The sequence below is a fragment of the Typopeltis vanoorti genome, chromosome 13, assembly GCF_054136105.1.
Source record: "Typopeltis vanoorti isolate ZY-2024b chromosome 13, IOZ_Tvanoo_1.0, whole genome shotgun sequence".
NCBI classification, from domain to species: Eukaryota; Metazoa; Arthropoda; class Arachnida; order Uropygi; family Thelyphonidae; genus Typopeltis; species Typopeltis vanoorti.
The window spans coordinates 57906214-57929633 of NC_143561.1; the positions used below are offsets into that span (position 1 = coordinate 57906214).

General features: G+C 33.8%; 1 protein-coding gene across 4 annotated transcripts in view; it reads right to left on the bottom strand.

The window, feature by feature from the left end:
* LOC150100187 (heterogeneous nuclear ribonucleoprotein A1-like) overlaps window positions 1–23420 on the bottom strand; it is a 203991-nt gene that overhangs the window by 145986 nt on the left and 34585 nt on the right. For all 4 annotated transcript variants that reach the window (XR_016549263.1, XM_090403029.1, XM_090403028.1 and 1 more), the window contains exons 3-4: window positions 16801–17064; window positions 2015–2225 (exon numbers count right to left, since the gene is read on the bottom strand). Coding sequence is in view for 3 of the 4 variants with exons in the window: in XM_090403029.1 (XP_090259155.1) it covers window positions 2015–2225; window positions 16801–17064 (475 nt within the window). In the remaining variant the exon portion in view is untranslated. The remainder of the gene's footprint in view (window positions 1–2014; window positions 2226–16800; window positions 17065–23420) is intronic.

Consider the following 23420-nt stretch of genomic DNA (forward strand, 5'->3'; position numbering starts at 1 on the left):
AAATTACAAAATATTCTATAGGATGACCAAATGATAAACAGAACTACCAATAATAAAATTTAAACATTAAATGTCTGAATCTTAACATGTTTCCTAACCCAGTAACTTTCTGACATCCAATGTCATGTGATGACAGAAGATAAGTTCCAGAAATGTTATGAACAATGGTAGCACTGCCACACATGAAAATTACTGTGAAGATGACAATAACCTACAGGTAATCAAATAGTTTTTACATATACATTCTGGGAATTTTTTTCTCACAGTTACAGTTGCCATCTTCCACAATCCCCTTGCACTGCCCACAGAATTGCATAAGCTGGGTTCCTTTGGTGGTGCTATATGTAGCCAACGTGTTTATCATTAGAGAGAGAGTTGTATAGCTATATGGGTTAAAATACAGTGGGTAGATTATGAAAATGTAGTGGTAATAGCACTTTGTAATGTTGGAATAGACCTGTTATTTGCAACATGCTAAAAACTCTGATTCAGTAGGATGTTTGTATATCAGACTGTTAACTGTTATAATGATACAAGACGTATATGACTGCCTAAGAACAGGCCAACCATGCTGCATTAGGACAGAATAGCTTGTGAGGGCTATGAAGCCTGCCGCCACTGCAATCCTGTGAGAATGATGAAATGTGTATGACCTGGGGGTGAGAACCTATCGTTGTTTTACTGGACACTTCCCAACACCATGACATGCAGTAGAGGGTGAAGCAAAGATACTTTTCCAGTGGTATGCCAACAACAGTCAGATATCCTCTTCACAGATGAGATTTTCTCCAGTTATATAACCCAGATGGTCACACAGCATGTGCCATAGCACCCAGGATTCAGAGATATCATCACCCTACGTCAGCAATGGTTTGATTGGAGATGACATACCATGGGATATCCAAGTTGCATTCCTGTGAGAAAGAAGTTATAAAGTCAAGTAAAAAAAAAAAAGTCTACCAGAGTACATCAAGACGCTGCTGGAACCTGTGGTACAGCCCTGAACACATTGTTTCATGGTAGGCAGTGGACCACACAAACATTCAGTCGCGATCTGAAACTGCTGGCTTTCAAATTGTGGTCAGAGCTTGAGAGATTAGCCAACAGGAATTAACACCTCAGCCTAAAGGTGTGTTTGGACGAGCAGTGGCAGCTTTTCCATTGTATGTTGTGAGTGCTGCATTTGATGTTGCCTCACAGACTTCGGGCATGCATGAAGGCAAAATGGGGACATTTCGAACATCAAGTGCTGCTGTATGCACGTTATACATGTGGTTTGTATGTGATGAAAGTTGCAAATGATTTATTGATGATTAAAGGTTTATGCACTGTTCAAGTTGTAACAGTATTTATGAAGACTAGGTACAGGGGTCTGCAAATATTCCTGGACCATTCCAATAATGAGAGGTATGACTCTTTCAATAATATTCAGGAAAAATTAAAAATAAGAATTAAGTTTGTATCTTTTGCTTGCACTCCTCAAAAGAAAGTTGAATATAAGGGTCTAGCATTTATCCTGCATGAAATAATTACAACTTACTCTACTAGTTCTAGAAGCTAGGATGTCAGGCATCTGCAACACTAAACTGTACATTTATTTAACTGGGTAGTAAAAGAATCCATTAAGTGCTTCCATAATGGATTTATAAAGATGATACACAAGCCCACTGAGTGGAACTTGCTTGATTCTAGTGGATGATGGCATATATTTTGCTGAAATAAACGTTTTTTTTTTTTTTTAGCAGAATGTGAGATAGCTAGTTGCACATGGAGTTTACCATCCCCTAAAAAAACACCCACAAGAATGGTTAAGGATAGTCTGAAGAACTAGCAACTTAGAACTTTGGGATTTGAGTGAGATAAGATTTGAAGGCTAAGAAAATATAGGGAAGAAGCTCGACAATGAAGTATAAAAGAGTGACAAGTGGATCTAGAAGCCACCCTGATGAGGACTGCACCACCCACCACCACATAGTACATGAATTATAATGATAAAATTGGAAGGGATACTTACACACTATTTTATCAACTGGATCGTAATCATCATACTCAATGAAAGCAAATCCTCTTTTCCTACCACTACCTTTTTCTGTAACAATATTAATGCTCATAATTTTTCCATATTCATTAAAATAATCCCGGAGATCATCCTCTTCAACATCATCCTTTAAGCCACCAATGAAAATTTTCTTTACAGTTGCCTGGGCTTCAGGTTTTCCAGAATCCTAAAATGAAATACAGCACAAGTTAATGCTAATTTTTAATGGCACTTGTGAGAGTAATTATTAGATACATGTATTCAGAAGAATAAATAATTTTTTTTAAAAAATTATTGTACACATTTTTCAATGGTGCATCCATGGAAGCACTGTTTGTCAAAAGTGGAAGCTAGAACAAAGAACATTAGCACCCCAACTGGCATGATGTCTATTGACGTCTGTTAAATTTAGAAATTTAAATTTCAAAATCATTCTAAATTTAACAGAATTTAAATAAATAAAATGACTGAACAGCATGGCATATAGGCAGTTAATCCGATTTAAGTTTTGGCAATGTGCAAGTCCTGCAGTGCTCTATTTAAATAATTGCTCAAACCTCAAATAGCACCAATGTAAAAAGTGAATATTTATCCAGACGTATATCTTGGTCCATGTCCACTCCATGCTGAGCAAGGTCATATTTTTCAGTTTCATTACTGATATAATGATTGGTGGTCTTGTACTCATTTTCCACCTGAACACCCTGTTTGTTGAAAGTGGAGGAATAGGCACTTGCACTGAACCTGGTAAACACCAGGAAGAGGCTATTATCTTTCATTGATGATAACCAGGATTTTTTTTTTTTTTTTGATAGGGAAAGGATGTAGGGACTGAACCATCTTTTCAGGATCTTTGCAAATGCACTGGATGGTGTTTAGTTTTTGTTGAAGAGCTTAGGAATTGAAACAGATAACATGTGCTCTGTTGAGTACAGATTTGAAGATGCCTAGATGGGTGATGGGCTCAATCTTGTTATTATGCAGTGGCCCGTAAAGGAAGTTTCATGTAAATATTCCAGATGGGATATAGGAAAGGAGAATAATCAGGAATGCTAATTTTCCATTCTTTTCTTCTTCTATAGTGAAGCTGATGCATGGATGTATCCTGTTAATTTTGGGAAAGAATGATGAGATATTGTTTAATTTTTCTGATTTATGTGGTCTTCTAGTGTTGGTATCGACTTCATCGTAAATCAGAATGGAATCATCAGAAGAGAAAAAAAAAAAGAAAAAAAAAGATGGGGGGGGGGGGGGGGTAGGTGCATCAGTGACATTTACAATTGTATGTAATGGCACATTCTTTTTTGTGGCTTTTAAGTAGTATCCTTAAAAAAAAAACTACAGTTATGAATAGCTAATGCAACAGCTGTAAATGTGTGTGTTTCTGGCTGGTTTGCCTGTTTTGGGAGATGAAAAACCCTGCCACCTCCATATGAAACCAGCTTTCAAACAGATGACAGACCTTTTCGCATCCATAAGGCAAATCTTCCACTATTCCCCAAACTATCCACACTATGATCTTACATCAGGACATCAGAAAAGCACTTAATAGTCTTGATACTAACAAGTCCCCCATACCCTGATGGCATTCCTCCAGTTGAAACTAAGAGTTTGTGCTTTGGAACTACTAACATCCATCTTATATTGCTTTTACAGTGTTACACTCATCTGACATCTATCAAACAGCCTAAAGGCAAGCTTTTATCCTGTGTATTTCCAAAAATGAAGATAAAACCATCACCTTAATTACTTGGCTTCAATACTCACAAGTGATGCAGAGGGTTCAACAACCAAATTCGCTAAATGGAGACCAATTAGTTAATTAGTAATCATTAATATGGATAGCCATTCTTGTTCTGTAGTAGGCCTCCTAATCTCAAGTCATTGCTCTTGATATTACCAAAGTTCGATTAAGTCTGGTTCTTCCTAGTTATGATCTTATGCTCTCTTTAATACCCTTATAAGCAGATTTTCAGCAATGGTCATCATTACATGTAATGGTGGATGGTCCTCATCCCTTTCATGGGATTTTTCCCATCAATGCAAAATACCATTAGGCTACATGCTTTCACCAACTCTTCCCCTGTATATCAAATCACCTTTTCTAATGTTGTCCAATCCTATTCATAGCTTTGCTGATAGGCCAACACACCATCCACATAACATATCCAAAAGGAAGGCACAGGTTGGAAAGAACAGAATAGGGTCTTCAAGATGCTCCAGGTAAAAATGGGGAAGTGCAAATGACAAAGAGGTAGCAGTTTAATTAATCTGTTTGTAGAACTGGTTTCTGCACATCTGAATGCAAGACAGGGTGAAACAGGTCAACTGTCTAGAGGGAACTCTTCTGATAACAGTCGACAACAGCCAGAGGTATGGTAAATAAAGACTGGATATCATAACTGACCATGTTTTTAGACTTAGCGTAGTTTTTTTTTCAATCTGTCAGAAATTCTGATGAATTTTTCACAGAAGCTCATGTGTGGCCTGTAAGGGAGCTAGGAATCTGGCTGTGCAACAGGTGAGAGTGGTTGTGCAGTAAACTGCGTTTGAGTTGGACTCCTTATGGTGGAGTTCCAGCATGTGTGTCACCTCTACATTCCTTGTTCTAGCTTCACCTTGTGATTATGCTGATACATTGATGGCCTACTAATTTCTGATAAAAATATTTGCAATAATAAAAAATTTTTTCAACGTAGGTTTTTTAAAATTTATTTATTTATACTTGTAAACTCCTTTTACTAATGGTTCTAATATTCAAAACTACATCACGGCAATCCTTTACTTCTACAATCACCACCCTATTATGCAAGTAAGACATACAATCGTTTAAAAAATAATTTTTTTTAAAAATTATATTAAATATCTGCCTAGCGCATTCCCCCTTTGGGACTACGTTAAGCAGCACTAACCCAATTTTTGGAATTTGATAGACTGCCTGCCTCAGAGTGATAGATAAGGAGGCAATATGATTAACACTTTATTGTATTTACCATCATCTCTACAAAAATGTTATGTAGGCATGTCCTACATCCACAACAAACTCCAATCCAGTAACTCTAGATTAAATTGATGAGACCCTCAAAGTAACCAAAACATGTAATGTTTCTGTTGTTGTTGACATCATTCTTGATCTCCTCACTTATCGTGGCTTGAAGCCAAAAACCTGGCTATCCAATTAGTTCTTCTCAATAATAAATTATTAACAAGTTGCAAAAATTAGGCATGAATCAAAAATAGCCTTACTAAAACCCAACTGACAACCCTAATAACTATTGCTCTATAACACTATTCTGTCTTCTTTAAAAACTTCTTGAAAAGATTATCCTCTAGGATTTCTCCAAAAATAGAAGCCATCTTATAGAAGTGACATCTCTCCAACAGCCAAAGTTGAGGAAACACAGAAAAGATCTGAGCTCAGCGTAAAAGCACTTTGAAACCTGAGCTACATCTCCTAATCCCATTAAAATTGCAGTTTTAGATTTTCGACCTCAATAACCACAAGGCCCACAGAAAAAAGAAAAAAACTTCTGTAACAGAACTCGCTACCTTAATGTCACACTTGACTGCTGCCTCACATACAGCACCTGGAATAAAACTGAGTTACATATATCTGCCAGGAACAATATCAATAAACAAGTCTCACTGATTGGGGGTTATAATGCTTCGACCCTTAGACCAGCACAGTCTTGGCTCTGGTCTTCCCAATGGCAGAATATTGCTTGCCAGCTTAGAGCTGAAGTTCCATGTGACTTGATGATACATAGCTAACAAAACAATGTAAACTATCTTTGGTATCAACAGGACTACTGCTCTCCAATGGTTGCATGTCCTTTTCTACATCACTCCTCCAAGATTCAGAAGAGAAGCTATCATCAAAAAATAAAATCAGAAATCATATCAACCTTCCCAAAATCTTGATATCTCCCCACCTCGTTGCCTTATTTTCACATCTCCCACCTGGCTCGTAACACAAGTCGGAACGTCTTATATAAGTACATCTGATCAGACCCAACTGTCAGTTTCAGGATTCAGACTTTCTTGACACCACTAGAAGTGCCTGAATAAAGAAATATACAGTGGACAAGGCTACCGTGCCAATCACATCTGTGGAGACATTTCAGTCATGCCTATGCATGTGTGGTGCTACTGTGCAGGCTATGCCTCAAAGCATGCTCCTTCCTCTCAAATAGTTCCATCAACTGTTAACTGAACTGCGAATCTGCAGCTTTGATAATTTGTATTTTTACTCATATAGTAAATAAATAAAGCCACCACAAAAAAAAAAAAAAAAAAAAAAAAAAAAAAAAAAAAAAAAAAAAAATTGAATGACCAATTCATTCATTGTGCAATTCTACTTGTCTTTATCAATTACAGATATAATGTATATTGTTAAGATGGATATTAAATAACTCTCAACAGCAAAGGCAGAAAAATGAGACTAGATATTGGACATATATTTTGAGACAGTTTGAAGATCTTAAACAGCCACCAAATAAGAACAGGAACTTCAGCAAAAAAATAAATAAAATAAAAAAGAAATTATTAAAAGGCAATGATTGACATAGCTATCTTAGACTTGATCACATGCAATAAAAAAACAAGATGTCCAAACTAAAAGAACAGTGAAATATACTTGAAATTTAATTATAACTGCATTAATAGACCTTGTAAACCAATTATCAACTTTTATATGGAGTTACTTCCTATCCCCAGAGAATTAGGTTATCCTGTCCCTATTCCCAAGATATATAAACTCATAAAAAACAAAACTGCCTTTGAAAATTACCACAGATGGCAATCACTGCCCAAAATATTCCGTGAAAAGTTTGTTAGCAAATGCAAAATTCCCTAAAGATTCAGTTTATTGTCCATTATTACAAATGTTCCCATCCACTTCTATCCAAAACTGAAGACTAATCCACAAATATTAAAGCCTAAGAGTAAAAAATTAATATTCTTTATGTTAAATCTCCTCAACTTTTTATCATATAGTTTAGATGAGCCAGGCTTGGCAAGTAACTACTCCTATTATCAATCTCATGGATACTCAGAGCAAAATAATAACTTCATATACTTCCACCCAAACTTCTGATAGATAAAATCAAACTAATTTTCATTATTTGATTATCCCTTCACACTTAGTAAATCTTTTCTGAATACCTTATTCTGTTAAAAATTATGTAAACTATGTATCTTCTCCATTCTCTAATATATTACATTCTCTAAAATATATAAATAATAAAATATATCCATTCTCTAAAACAAAATTAGAATCACATTTTCAGCAATATTAAGAATCTTTCCTTGTTAAGCCACAACTCAGAAATCTTTATCATGTGGCTTAATTTCTCCAGTTAACAATATAAATTGCAAACAGTTTTCATGTGTTGCATATGAACTGTTTGCACCAGTCCCTATTGCTGAATTATTATTCAGTTCGTGCAGTAGCTCTAACTTCTCATACAACTGAGTTTCTTCATCCAGTGAAGAGGCAGCAGCAAATTCATACACTAGTTGCATACACTAGGTTGATAGATTAGCAAAATTCTCATTAGTTGAACAACCTCTTCTGCACCCATCACCATTCAACAGTTATTCTTTCACATTCATTCTTTCTTTAACCTGCAACATATCGATAGAATGCTTTGGGAGTTATCTTTAGCCTGCAGAGCCCATTTCTTTTCACTCACATTTAGCTTTTATACGACAGTGCGATTCTGACCTGCTGCTTATAATTTTCATAACGGACATCATCCTTATGCACACTGTATTCCTTCCGCAATTTCCTTTTCTTAGAAATCCCTTGATTAATAAGATACACATCTATTTGACTCCTACCTTATTTATTCTTCCAACTGTCAGGACACATTCTAATAATGCATCATTTAAGTATTTTTTAAATGCTTCCCATGGACTGTACTGTTGATATTCTTCCCATCCAGCAAACAATACAATTGTGTTGAACTCAGAATGAATACTCCTCAGCTGGTCATAATTTCTTGCTTTGTAGTCAACCATGCAACCTTTTCTGAATGGAATATTCATAAACTTAACCACAAATCAAATCCACCTCTCGAGTACTGCATGATGGCTGCCACGTGGATGCAGAATAATCATGCCTTTAACTGAAACACCTTCTGATACTATAATCAAATCTGATTTTACTGCTACCCAATCAATGTTTGGATAATTAAAGTCTCCATTGCCTATAGTCTCTTTGGTAATTAATTTCTTCATCACTAGCAACCGATACACCGGTCTGTAACAACACCCCACCATGCATTTCATTTGATAAATTCAATCTTGCATGACTTCAAACTCACTGGTGCATGAAATACTGTACAAGTACTACAATAATAGGTCTCCATTCTAACTGGATTCAAGTCATCTGGGGATGAGATCTAGAGTTTTTTCTCGCTCAAAAAGTGGTGCATGATTAGAAGCAATACCATTGGATGTTGTGTGTGCATGGAGTGTGAATGAATTTAAGAACAAGATCTCCAGATTGCAGCACGTGGCTTTCCTCGATGAATACGACTCCCCAGAGTTCTCTCTTAATAATAATAATATTGATATCATTCAAAGTGCATTTCAATGGTAATTTCTCTCCAGTAAAGCATACACATTCTTATTACATAACATATTTATATATTTCCAGTCAAATGCCATTAATATCTTTTAGTTCTGAAACCTAACTTTATTTCGCCTGATAGATACCATCATTACTAAACAATTTTCAAACTGTTTGGTAAAGATGGTAAACTATTATGTGGGAGGGGATAGAATAGTAAACTATTCTATCCCCTCCCACATGGAGTTTCAGCTTATCAACCAAAGGCTTAATACTAATGAAATTAACCCTTTTTATATTTACTTTTATGAATAAAAATAATATATTTCTTGCCTTTCTACTCATAGCATTCATATGATGATTTAAATATATAATCAGGACACTAGCAAAAAAATATAATGAACGTGACATTCTAGTTGATTGAGAATATATCACTACTCTCTTGCAAACTGTGGTGGTTTCAAATCCATTATGGCCAGGATGTTTGTGAAAACCTTTAGGTGACAGAATTTGCCAGGTGTGAAATCATTTAGTGCACTGCTTACTGGAGACCCGAAATAGCCTAATCAGTATTTTAAAAGGACTGAGGTCTGCTATTAACGAATCATGGCTAAGATTCTGAAGTACTGCACTCCTAATTATTATCTGTCAGAAAAAGTTAGAAAGGTCAAATATGTATACAGTTTTGAGATTTTTAAAACAATAATCATTGTTGATTAGAATTTCACACTTTTTTTAAATTTGTGCTCGTACCAAGTTTTGGTATGATGTAACAGGTGCCCTTCCAGTCAATTCTGTGTATAGTAAGTATACCAGGAATGATCAAAGGCCAGATTTACAATAGTCACTAAACTCAAGGTATTGTTTATGTTCCTTTTTCTGGATAGGAATAGTGCGGTCCAGTTTCACCAACGTAATGCATGTTACATGAACATGTTCACTCCATGGTGGACCAAGAAGGAAAGAGATCCTTGGAGAACTTGAATTATCTAATTTTGTAGATTTAAAAAGTGGCATAAGGTTTTATTTAGGTACCATCTATTTATTTTATCCAATACCCCTTTAATTTATGAGATGGCTACAGTTTTAATGCAAACTAGTTTATTTTTAGATGCAGTTCTTGTGAAGAATTTTGCTTACAGTAAAAAACTCTACCATATTTAGGAAAGTATTGTTGATAATTTTAATTCCTACTTATATACTTGCTCAATAGAGCAAATATTTATAGCTGATTTGTGGTGTGTTAATGACACAGTTGTGTTGGATGAGATTCACATATAAATGGAATAAGTCTGGGGGGGGGGGGGGGGTTCAGGTTCTTTAATCCTCAAAATACATTTTAGGATTATGAGTTGCCTTATTCAGAATTTGTATTTTATTGTTAACTGCTTTTTCATTCACATATTAGTATTATTTAAAAAAAATTAATACATGGGGAACTGCAAAAGATGATGCTATTGTCATAACAGTGTGTGTGTGCGCGCGTGCACACGCAAATTTTGGCCATTTTTAACTCCTGATATGACAGAACGTCAAGTTAAACATACAATTATCCCATTAAAGCTAATTTCAAAAATTAGTTGGAATATTTTCAGAATTTTTAAAAGATTATGAAAAAATTATACTTTTTCCCAGTAATACATTACAAACAGGTTAAGTAATACTGTCATTTTTCTATTTATTATAAAAAACAAAAAAAAAAAAAAATTTTTTTTCATCATTAACTATATAAAACTAAAACAAGCAAGCAAAAAAAGGAATATATTTGGTATTATTATCCAGTCTTCAATTTCATACACAACGTTACAGTTTGCTAAAAAAAATGTCTCAGATTAATTTGCCATAATGTACTCCAAACTATTCGTTCTCATTCTGTTCAGAATTAGCCCTGCTCATATTACTAAATACTAGCAAGTACTTTCACATAACATATTTGTTTGTAATGAATCTGCTATTAATGCCACCTGTTCATGCCATTTTTCTGAAATTAATTTAATCTAATATCTGTGGTCTCCAATTTGCTGTTTTAAGTCTCAATTCTAACCGAACTCTCAGATCCATAACTTAGATGGTTTGTATATAGCTCTTTTAATGTTTTGATCAATTTCTCTCATTCCACATAAACTTATTCAGTTGATTCTCTGCCATACCATCTTTGCTCATTGTCTTGTTTATTTCCAAACTCAGTAAAATTAATGCTAAATACCTACAATGTTTTATTTTAGACTTGTTCTATAATTCCTCAATAGGATGTAGCTCATGTTTTTAGTGTTCCTGCAAATTTTTACTGAAAATTTCTATAGCACTTACTCAATTTAGTTAAAGAAATCCTGCAGACTCGGACTGTATTTCTTCAACAGTGCAACATTATTGCATAAAATAGTGCTCAGATTAACCTCCAATTTTGATATGTTTAATGATATCAAAATTGGAGATACATACAAATAACATTAGAGATAGTATGCTATCCTGCCTTCACCTGATTTTACTAAACTATTTTCTGTAACTTGTTCAACTAACTGCTGAGCAAATCATATCCAGACTACAGGTTTGCTTGATATATCCATTTACACGTAATTGGAACATTTGAAACAGCATCTCTTGGCACCTTGTAATATGCCTTTTTCAAACTCAAAACTTAATCAATTCTCAACTAGTTGTCTCAATTGTGAAAATATGATCTTAGTAACCTCTATTCTATTTGGCTTGAACCTAGCATGTTCAAGTTTGTCTTCTGTAGTGTTCAGCAGCTTCATCTCAAGCACACTTACATAAATTTTAACTAGAATACTTCTCAGTAGGAAATTTCTGTAATTCTCAATCAGTTCCACCCCACCCTCTCTTTTTTGTAGATAATACTACAGGAGATGCAGTCCAATAATCCAGAATTCAGTCTTACACAATGTATCCACTGTAAAAGTTTCATGCCTCAATATTTAAGCATTTTTGTTTGAATGCCATTACTCCAGCTGTATTTCCACATTTCATATTTCTAATGTTGTTTTCTACCTCAAGTACTGACATCTACTCCAGATTGCATTTCTCTACTCATCATTAGAAATGCTTTGCTGGAATTTTTCTACATAAAAGAACCAAATGGGATAGAATAATTTATCGACTACTCTAATGCTAGCAAAAAAATTTCTAATAGTGATTGAAAATATTCAGAAGAAAAGCAACCTGATATGAGACAAGAATTTTCACAAAACTAGCATTTTAATAAATAATTCTATGCCATCTGGTTCTTTCACATGGAATACTTTTGGCAAAAACAGAAGCATATGCAATTATTGCTATGTCAATGCCTTTCATTTAGCAATTAGCAAGTAAATATTAGACATCCAGAAAATATAACTTTAGTTTCCATAATTTCTCTATCTTTACAGTACTCTTTCCTTTAATTCTAGGTTTTTTCAATGGCCTCTAAAACATTCTTCCAATTTCCCAATATGCTTTTGCTATAGTCAAAGTCAACTATATTAGCATTTTAGCTGTGAGAAGTAATCTGAAGTATTTGGTCACTAAAGCAGAAGGGTTAATAAAACATTCGATTTCTTGCGAGTCTTTCTACCATCTAATAATCCCATGGTGGTAGGAATTAAATTCCTACCAATTAATTTGCATATACTGATTATCGATGCAGTTATTTTCCCTTATTAAGACCTTAAAGTAAGACATATACAAATTAGATTAATTTGGAAGAAAATTAATGACAGAAAGCTAATAAATTCAATTACTTAGTACAGTGTTTCTCAAACTTTTTTCAACTACGGAACACTTCACAAATCCTGAAATTTTCACAACACCTTGGTTATTTTGTAATGTATAAATTAATAATTAATCAGATGATATAAAACTGACAAATTGCATATTCTTGATGTTTTACACACACACACACACACACACACACACACACACACACACACACACACACACACACACACACACACAATAAAGGGAGAGTGCAAAGTTTAGAGAACATTGGTGACATGCATGTGCACAAGAATATCAAAAAAGCATGTTAATATGTTTTGTGAACAGAAGTTGAAGCCTTTGAGTGAGTGAGAGATATTTTGAAAAAAGTTAGTGGATGAAAGAGGAAGACAAGCTAGTATGGTGAATTAGATGATGACCTTAATATGAAGGTAGAAATTAATATGAAGTAAATATGAAGGAAATTAAAATACATGTAAACTCGTATAACGCAGATGTTAGGTTCCATAGAAATGTCACGTTATGCGAGACTCAGATCACACAGAAAAAGTAAGGTTAGGTTCCAAAATCATTTTTTTTTTAAAAAAAATTATATAAACAATAACATGTTCAACAAAAAAAATATTTTTATTTAATTCAGGTAATTCATGTAAGTTAAGAAAACAAACTATGAAACAAAATACATAGCGTACACTTATAAAAATATAAGTTGTACATAAACTTCATTGCACATAATGCATAATTTAATATAACCTAATAAAGTTATATTATATTAAATTATATTATATTAAAAATTTAATATAATATAATCTAACATTTCGTAGATGTTCTTTATTTACGAGTGGACGGACTCGTCATCACTTGAAATCTCTTGATCATTTGTATAATTCTCATTGCATACTTCGGCTGGTTTAGTTATCAAGAAGTCAGTAATAAGACATTGCTTACCACTATGTTGCAATTTTTTTATTAAGTTCATAATATGGAGCTAAACAAATATCCAATGTCTCATGAATTTTCCAGAGAGCTCCATTGAGAGATCTTTATCCATAAAATAGCTTTCTTGCCAAGTTAAATCTTTCTAATTTCTTTAAACTGAACTCATCGCAATCAGCATCTTCGACAGAACTTTCCTCGTTTCAATGTCTTCTATTAATTGTAATAGTTACTCCTCATTTAAATCTATTTCCCCATCAATTAATTTACTAATTTCGTTTTCAACCATATCGCAAAAGCACTCTAAGTGGCCATTACTATAAAAATAAATTTTTCACATCTAAAAAAAAAAAAAAAAAAAAAAAAAAAAAAAAAAAAAAAAAAAAAAAAAAAAAAAACCCCATCATATATGTAACACAATAAAAAATAAAGTGCTCAGCTTAAGATTAACACACTTATGATTTTTAATACGCTTTCCTGGCAGAAAACAAAAACAATTTTCAACAATAAGCACTTTATACGGTAAACAATTGACGTACATGTGTGCTAAAAGGTACTTCCTCTAATATAAATTCGCTGTTTATAATTACATGCACGATATGGGTGCATGTAATTATACATGCACCCATATATAAAATTACTTTTTAAGTTGTGCGTTGAAAACTATGAAAAGATAAAGGATTACTAAAATTTGTAGACCGCGTTATACGGGGTTACATGTAGTTATTTATAACACGGATGTAAAATCTATAATTTCCAAAATGAATGCTGATCACCGTGCAACACTAAAAGAAAGGAAGATTGTTAGTTCTTACATTCCCTGCTGGGGGATATTTAAGATCTAACGCATGAAAGACATGCTATACTAAATTAGATAATCTTTTTAACTACTGTCAGCTTCCAATAACAAACTCAATTATAATATTTAGGGATGTGCGAAATATTTGCTTCATTATTCAGCGTTTTTCAGATTTATTTTATCAGGCATATGGTACTCCAAAAAATGCTGAAAAATTCATTTTCATACATCACAATTATCCTCTAAATTTCAGAATTTAAAATAAGTGCCATTTTTCCCCTCTGATTTTGATGCCTATTGTTTTTTAAAATTAAATGGAGGATATCATGAATGCATGTATTTTATTAGCTAAATGTAAAAAGAAAGTGAAGTTTCAAAAATTTATCAATGAAATAAAAACCAGAGTGGAATCCGAGTTGCCTTGCACTTATTTAAAGAACACCAACTCTGTACACATCCTGTATTCTGCTTAAATTAATGCATTGAGTAAGCATCACTAGTCTGAAACACAAAACTTCAAACTGATCAGGTTGAAAAAAACACAAAACTTACAAGTCGAAAGACAAAAATGCATTCAATGCAGTAATGAAGTTATGCCAGAAAGCTAAATAGATCATAATCCACGCCTGAATTATTGTGCACAGATTTCGTCTCCTGGGATCCAAGGGGGATAAAGAAGCTGTGGAAAGAAGAGTTATAAAGATTATATCCAGATCATGGGATTTAGATTATAAGGACAGATTGTAAGTATGTGGATTACACTCTGGTTAACAGGAGAGAGAGGTGATATGATAGAGGTATCTAAACTTTTGAATGGATGGTATAGGATATCTATCACCTGATGAAAATTTTGATTACATGGAAGGTTGGGAAAGAACACAGGGACATCCATGGAAGTTAAGTTTGTTCGCAGTCAAGAAAGGGGTAGAGCTAGGTTTTTTCTCACAGGACAACGAGTGGAATAGTTTGCTTTTAGGGGTAGGCAAGTGCATATGGTGTAGATGAATTTTGAGAAGGTAATAGTCTCACAAACTCTTGGTACATTTTCAAAGCTTCTAATTATTTTGACACTTGTCTATAAAATATGAATGGATCCACAGCATCCCCAATTTCAATCTCACTCATTTCAAATTGGAGCATCTCAGTTCTATAGTTAAAATTCAATGATATTATACTTTTCTCCTTTTTTCAAAGAAGTTCCTAAATCTTCAATCTGGCAATGTAAAATAAATAGAAGTAGGAGAAATTAAAGACACATGCTTGTTTCATAGCCAAACATAAATGCACTGTACATAGAAACTTGGAGAATTTTGCATAAAGAAGCATGGGAGTTTCTTAAGTAGGACCTTAGTGGGCCCTACTTAAACAACTTGGAAAGTTTCATAAGTAGTGCATAACATATGGATTGATCTGTTTAATTTATAACACTGAAAAAAAAAGAGTTATAAAGATTGTTACATTTAGGCTCTTTGATACTTACTCTAAAGCACCAACTACTGTTCATTTGTGAAAAATATAATTCTCTGAATTGCTTTGCTATTGATTCTTGTCATTTTATAGTTTCTGTCTGATCACCAACAGTTCAAAACAGCTGTCAAGCTAGTAAAACCTTAAAAGAACTAATAAAAGGCAAATATACGGACAGCTCGGCAGCACTTGTCTTTTTAAGTAGTGCAAGCTAAGGCAACTCTGATGTTAAGGAACATATTCACATAAGTAATCCGGTTAGTTTTCGAAATCTTTCAGTTTCTATATGCATATTTATTTTCAATTGCATGGTTAGATGAAGCATTATTACATTTTTTTAATCTTTCTTGTTTTGCAAAATTTCATGTGTTTTTAGTGAAAGAATTTATGTTATATATACAATTCAGAACAATTCAACTAATTGGGGGATGTTGGAGGGGGAGAGAATAAAGCCCAAAACCAAAACTATGCCAGAATGTCACAGTATGAGATATCACAACATGAATGTATCATTTCATTTATTGTCTATGGAAATATATAACAAAGTAAGCAAAACTGATAAGCTGGTGAATCAAATGAATAAATTTATATGGAATAAGGGAGAGATAAAAACACAAATTTGCAGTGTTCATACCAATTTTCACTTATGGCTCTGAGAGGTGGGTCAGAAGTAAAATACTTGATCTGTTCACTCATCTGATTATAGAAAATTAGGCAAGTGAACAGATAGCATTATAACAGAAGTGTTTGACACCAGAATTCTAGGAAAAATTTCCAGAGGAAGACCAAGAGCTGGGTAGATTAATGCAGTTATTAGTGTATTAGAAAACCGAATTATAAGATTTGAAAACACTCAAATACTAACAGAGAAGACTAAATTGGAGAAAAATTGCCGAGAAAGTTAGCAATAACATAAATCTTCTATACTGCTTATAACAGAAGTGTTTGACACCAGAATTCTAGGAAAAATTTCCAGAGGAAGACCAAGAGCTGGGTAGATTAAGGCAGTTATTAGTGTATTAGAAAACCGAATTATAAGATTTGAAAACACTCAAATACTAACAGAGAAGACTAAATTGGAGAAAAATTGCCGAGAAAGTTAGCAATAACATAAATCTTCTATACTGCTATCAGACTATGCTGTATGACCCCTTCAGCATATATATATTTGTGATTTATTTTTTTCCATATATCACTAAAAGCATAAAGTTAATCTAGATTTTTATGCAAGTATATCGACACACACACATCACTTACAAATATGCCACTTACCTCACGTGGTACAGCACGCTTGGGCTCTACTTCACGTCCATCTACTTTGTGTGGTCGTGCAGCTTGTGCTTCATCAACCATATGAGCTTTTTTGTATGTGATAAATCCAAAACCACGAGATTTTCTAGTGTTAGGGTCCCTCATGACAACACAGTCCACTATTTCTCCCCACTGTTCAAAATGCGCCTTCAAAGAGTCTTCTGTTGTTTTGTAGTCAAGACCACCAATAAAAAGTTTTCGGAATTGCTCGGGCTCCTGATCATTCTGGGGAAGAAAAAAATCCATCTTAATATTGCAGTGGTTTTGGACAATTCAACTTATAAGAAAGGGGGTCAAATTAAAATTATGCAGGAATGCTAGCCTATGTGGTATAATATGAATGTATTACTTTCATCTCTTATTATCAATGAAATACCTGTTTTATGTTACTTAAAGGAAATCAGGATTTCCCAAACCCCGTTCATGTCAATTTGCAATATTATTATTATTTTTTTAATGCAAAAGTATGCAGTTAGATAGTATAATATTGACAGGTACTGAGAAGTAATTTAAAAAATATATATACATGAAAACAACGAGAAAAATGATTTTGTGGAACACACGTACATGAAGCTAAGCACAACTGAAAAAAAAAAAAAGAATTGGATTTGGACTGCTTTCCTTCTAATATACCTCTGCATTTACTAAAACAGTTTTATCACTGAGCTTTTACTATAGTATCTGACAGCATCCTCAGAATGAACATAACAAAGGAGTGACTTAGAGAATAAACTTAAAATTAGCCTATGTTTACTACAGCAAACTTAGAGCCAACAGAGATGGTTTGTTTAACTAAACTGGATAGTTTACAAAAGTGAATTTTCATTAGAATAGCACTATGCTCAAAGGACTAGCCAATAAAAAGATATTGGCTAGTCCAATATGTTTTTATCTGACATGTAACAAACCTATTACACATCAGGTATAATCTACAGCAGCAATAGATCCACATACCAGTCATCAAATGTAGTTTGTTAGATTGTGTCTAATATTAGTGTGGCTCTGAATCTTTCAGAATAAATGTGTGCTATCTTTCCATAATAAGTCTCAGAGGTGGGTACTTACTACAAGTTATCCTATTTTTGTGCCTCATGACACAAAGGCTGAGATGTTTCTTACAGATAGTCATTCTCGACCAAGTTAATTTAGGCCTTTCCCTTTTCACCCATTAGTTAAGATATAAAAAATGGCTCAATAAATCCTCCAAGTATATACAGGAAAACCTCCTTAATGCAGTTAATTAATCCATCAATTAATGAATGCTAAGTGAATACAATAAACAATAAGAATACAGGAATACCTAGCACGGTTTTAAACAACGCTGGTTTTGATCTAAAGTGGTTATTATTACACTAGCAATTATTTCACAAGTCTATATGACAAAATAAAATAAAATGGAGATACAGAGATACAACCAGCGAAACTTTTATAGCAAGTCCCAGGTGATTCTACAATTTCAAATAGCATATGGGACTCCATAATGTAAGGTGAAAGCACAAGTGCTGACACTAAAACTGCAGAAATATTTCCCACTGAATTGAAGGAGCTTATTGAGAAGGAAGGCTACACAGATTATCAAATTTTTAACGTTGACGAGACTGGCTTGTTCTGGAAAAGAATGCCATCGTGCACATTTCTAGCAGAGAAGGAAAAAACATAAGCTGGATACAAAGTGTCAAAAGACCGATTGAAACTTTTACTAGGAGGTAATGCATCAGGTGATTTAAAATTGAAGCGACTGTTAGTGTACAGAGCAGAAAACCCAAGAGCTCTTAAGGGCTTTACAAAGAACAATTTACATGTTCATTGACGTTCGAATATAAAAGCGTGGGCGACTCGTTCAATTTTCGAAGACAGGTTTAAAACTTGTTTTTGCCCTGAAGTTAAAAGCTATTGTAAAAATAATGATATTCCTTTCAAAATTTTGCTTTTATTAGACAATGTGCCAGGTAATCCAACTCTATTGACTGACTTAGATGAAAATGTCAAGATTCATTTTTTCCTCCAAATACAACATCAATTCTGCAGCAGGTGGATCAAAGCATTATCTCCACTTTCAAGGCTTACTATTTAAGATGAACTTTTGCTCAAGCTATTAAAGCTGGAAGAAATTTAACATAAAAGATGCCATTCAAAATATTTATGAATCTTGGCAAGAAGTGACTCAAAGCAACATGAAAGCTGTATGGCATAATATCTTGTCGCATTGTTCAAAGGACTTTGTTATCTTTGCAACACATGGGCAGAGATCTTGGTTTTAGAAGTTTAGATTGTAACAATGTGAACGAATGTATTGATTCTCATTCAAATGATTGATCTGGATGATGGGATCATTGTTGTTCCAACTCCAAAAGGAGTTGGAACAACAATGAGCCTATGAAGCAGAAGATGACCCCACTGATGTCATGGTTGAAGAATTTTCCTTTGCTGACCTTTCAGCTTTTGTGAGAAAAATTGACGAAGCTTCCGATTTTCTCATAAATGCCGACCCGAATTTGGAAAGAAGCATCAAAGTGAGACAAAGTCTCAATAATGCCATCAAATGCTACAGATCTAGTACTTGAAGAGACAAAGAAGATAAGGATGGTTCAACGAACACTAAAAGACTACTTTAGTAAAAAGTAAATTACTGTATGCTAAAATTGAAGCAATATTTGTTTTGTTTTCTACAACTTTTATATCAGTTTAAAAGGATTTTATTTGTTATTTAGTTAATAAAAATAACATTTTTTCATTTTTATTATCCTAAATTTTTGTAATAAACAAATTAAATTGAAAATCTTTATAAATAGACCTCGAACACCACAGTTTTGCATAGCGCAGATGCTTCTTAGAACCAATTAACCGCGCTATACAAGGTATTCCCGTAATTATAATTCATCCATCAGCGTAAATTTGGAATAAAGCTATATTAGAGGATAAAATCTTATTCTCTTCCATCTAGAGATGGGTTGAGTCTTCCCTCGAGCAGGATCTTCCAGTCTTCTCTATTCCTTGCTATTCAAAAAAGTTCCTTATATGTTCTGCATCCCGAAATGTTCTTTATTAATTTCAGCCAGGTAATTCTTGGTTTTCTTTTTTCAGTTGGAAAGTATTGATTAGGACGTTAGGAAGTCTGTCTGTGTCCATGCATACAGTGTGGCCAAACCATCTCAGTTGTTTTCTAATTTTTTCTATTATTGTCTTTTTATACAATAATTCTTGTCTGACTGTGCTGTTTGTTTTCTTTTCTATCCAACTTGTTCTATTTATTCTTAAGCATTTCATTTCAAATGCCAGCAGTTTTTTCTCCTCTTTTTTTTTTTTTTTTTTTTTTTAACTGTCGATGCTTCTGTTCCATAGATGACTTGGTATAATTATTGATTCATATAATTTGATTTTGGCTTGTTTAGATATCGTGTTTGTTTTCCAGATTTTCTCTAATTTTCCCATGGTGGTCCATCCTATTGCTATTCTGTGTTTGATTGTTTTGTGTTCATATATTGTTTCTGTTAGTTTTGATCCAAGATATATGAAGTTGTCTACTTGTTCTCCATTTAGGCTGGCTGATGGTAGTTCTGTTCCTCCTTACTTTCATCACTTTTGTCTTTTGTATATTTATTGTCATGTCATATGTTTTACAGGTTGTTTAGCTTGTTTATCAACCTTTGTAGTTCATTTGGGATTCTTGCAATAAGGATGATGAGATCATCTGCATATTTGATATTATTTATGTTTAAACCATTGACATTGATTCCAGGCTCATTGTCTGGAATCAATGTATATATACGTATACAAAGTATATGTTTATATACAAAATATACATTTGTATATATACATATATAAATATGTATATTCAATATATACAACTTTGTATATGTTGAATAAGCATGGGAATAATGGGCATCCTTGCTCCTTTTTGGATCTCTATGGGTTCTGTTGTGAATGTGTCCTTTTTAATTATTGCATTTGTCTTAGAGTAATATTTTATCAGAAACTGTATTATATATTTATCTATTGATTTTTCTAGTAGAACTTTAAGGAATTCTCTATTGATGCTACCAAAAGCTTGATTAAAGTCCACAAAACAACAATATAGTTCTTTATGGTCTTCCCAGCTGAGCTCTGCTAGTTGGTGCAATGTGAAAATCTGGTCTAGTGTTGAATAGTTTCTTTGGAAACCAGCTTGTTCCATGCCTATCAGTTTTTCATAGGTGTTTTTTAATCTATTTGGTATAATTCTTACAAATATTTTATAGGTGTGGGAGAGTAAATTGATTGATCTAATTTCTGTAGCCTCTTTTGTCTTTCTTGTATATTGGGATGATCTTTCCAGTTCTCCAGTCATCTGGGATCTCTCCTGTTTGTAGTATTAAATTAGGTTATTAAATATTCTATTGATGTGTTGTTTCCATATGTAGGGATAGTATCAATGCCTGGAGTTTTGTTTTTCATCTGTTTTATTGCATATCTAACTTCTTGTAAAATTTTTGGGTGGTCATATCATTTTCTTCCCTTATTGGCATTGTAGTTTTGTTTCCTTGGTGAAAGTTTCAGTCATCTTGTTGTTTATCATTGTTACTGCTGTTGCTGAGAATTTTTTTTGTAATTTTCTCTTATAATGTCATGGAAGACTTTTAGATTGTTTTGTTGGTATGCTTCTTGGCATTTCTTAGCTTTTTCTTCTAACCATTTTTGCACAGGTTATCAACTTTATTTTTTAGTGCTCTGTATTTTTCTCAATTCTCTTCATTGTTTTGTTGGTTTACATGTATCTTGGCCTCTCTTTTTTCTTCTATTGTAGCTAGGATTTCTTGGGTTATCCACTGTTTGTTTATTTCGGGTTTGGTACCTATAGTGTCTTTTGCAACTGATAACACTTTCTTTTCCTTCTTCCCAGTATTTCCTGTTGTTCTGGAAGATGGCGGGTTTTAATTTCAAGCACATCCGTTCTAAAAATTGACTTCTGCTTGAGCTATCTTTTAGTTTTGATAAGTTGATGTTTTCTTCTTTTCTGATATTGTTTTTCCTGTTGAATTTTATCTTCACTTTGGCAGTTAATATTTTGTGGAAATCAAAACTTAATGTTAATACATTATTTACTGATCTTTTCTATTGTTTATTATGCAATTCTTTATATTACCACCTGGGGATGTCCATGTATATTTATTATTAGGGTATTGATAGAACAACGCATCTGCAATCATTAGATTGTTTGCTTTACAGAAGTGAAATAATTGTTCTCCTTTGTCGTTAACCTCTCTGTATCCAAATTTCCCCATCACATCTTTTTTGTCTGTTGTGAACTGTCCTACTTTAGCATTAAAATCTCCCATCACTATCATCAGTTCTCTATTTCCTGTTGTAGTTCATAGAAATTTTCAATTTCTTCCTCCAAATGGTTACTGCCTGGTGCATTTGAATTTTAATTGTTTGACCTTTTCTTTTGCTTGAAGTTTGGCTGCGATTATTCTAGGAGACAATAGTTTTATTTCAATTACTGAGTGTGCAAGTTTCTTCTCAATTAATAATGCAACTCCTTCAATGTGTATGTTATCTTTTCTTCCTGAGAAGTATAGTCTTCCTTCTGGTAAATCCATCTCTGCACTAATGTGTCTCTGATAAACCTAAAATACCCCATTTCAGCCTTTTAAAATTTTCCTGGACCAATTACAATTTTCCAGATCGGTATAATCATCTTATGTTGAGGGTGGCTACATGGTTCACGTCCTCTGCTGACCACATTGCTGATTTCTCGCCAACTCTATGTGGTCTTCGAGTAGGCGTATCAGCTGTCCCGTACGCAGTAGCACTATCTTGGTTTGTAGACTTTCTCCGGCTCATAGAAGTTACTGGCATAATAATGTAGCCAGATTCCCATGCATCTGCTACATCCTTTGGTCGATGCCTCTTTATTCAGAGCAACCCATTTGGGTTTCCCACATCCACTACCCAAGGGACGTGCCTGGTAGGAGTATGGTCTCCCCCAAAATCAAAGTTTTCATATGCACGATGTTCTTCTAGTTGAAGGAGATCATTAATTACTTCTAACTTCTCCTCTAATGTAAGTACTTTTCTTTTTTTATTACTGCTGATTTCTTTATCAGTCTTTCTCTTTTCTATAAAGGGCTGAATATAATAAAACCTTATAGGTATCTAAATTAAAGTAAAATGAAGGAAAGGTGATTGAGCAAGAGAACAGTTTGCACGTGCACTTGCGACGATAGATTTAAGTCAACTGCTGAATGTCGCCAGCCACCACCCACAGCACTGCCACTATATTGTTTAAGAGTCAAAGCTATATAACTGAGAGAAGACCTCTACATAACCTTTAAATTTAGGAATGCTGAGAACCGACCAGGGATTCTGACCTAATGTTCAATTCTCACCTTATTGTGGTGCACCGTTAGGTATCTACCTGGATACTGCACGAATGAGGATGGACTGGCAAATTGGGATTTAGCCGACCAAACTGTATTCTTATTGGCTTCAACCACAATACAAAATTGTACAAAATTTTATACCAGCTGGGCATTGCTCAATTAAACAAGGCCCTTGTTGTTTTCACCAGGGAACCTAGGCAAACAGCAAAGTCAGCTACC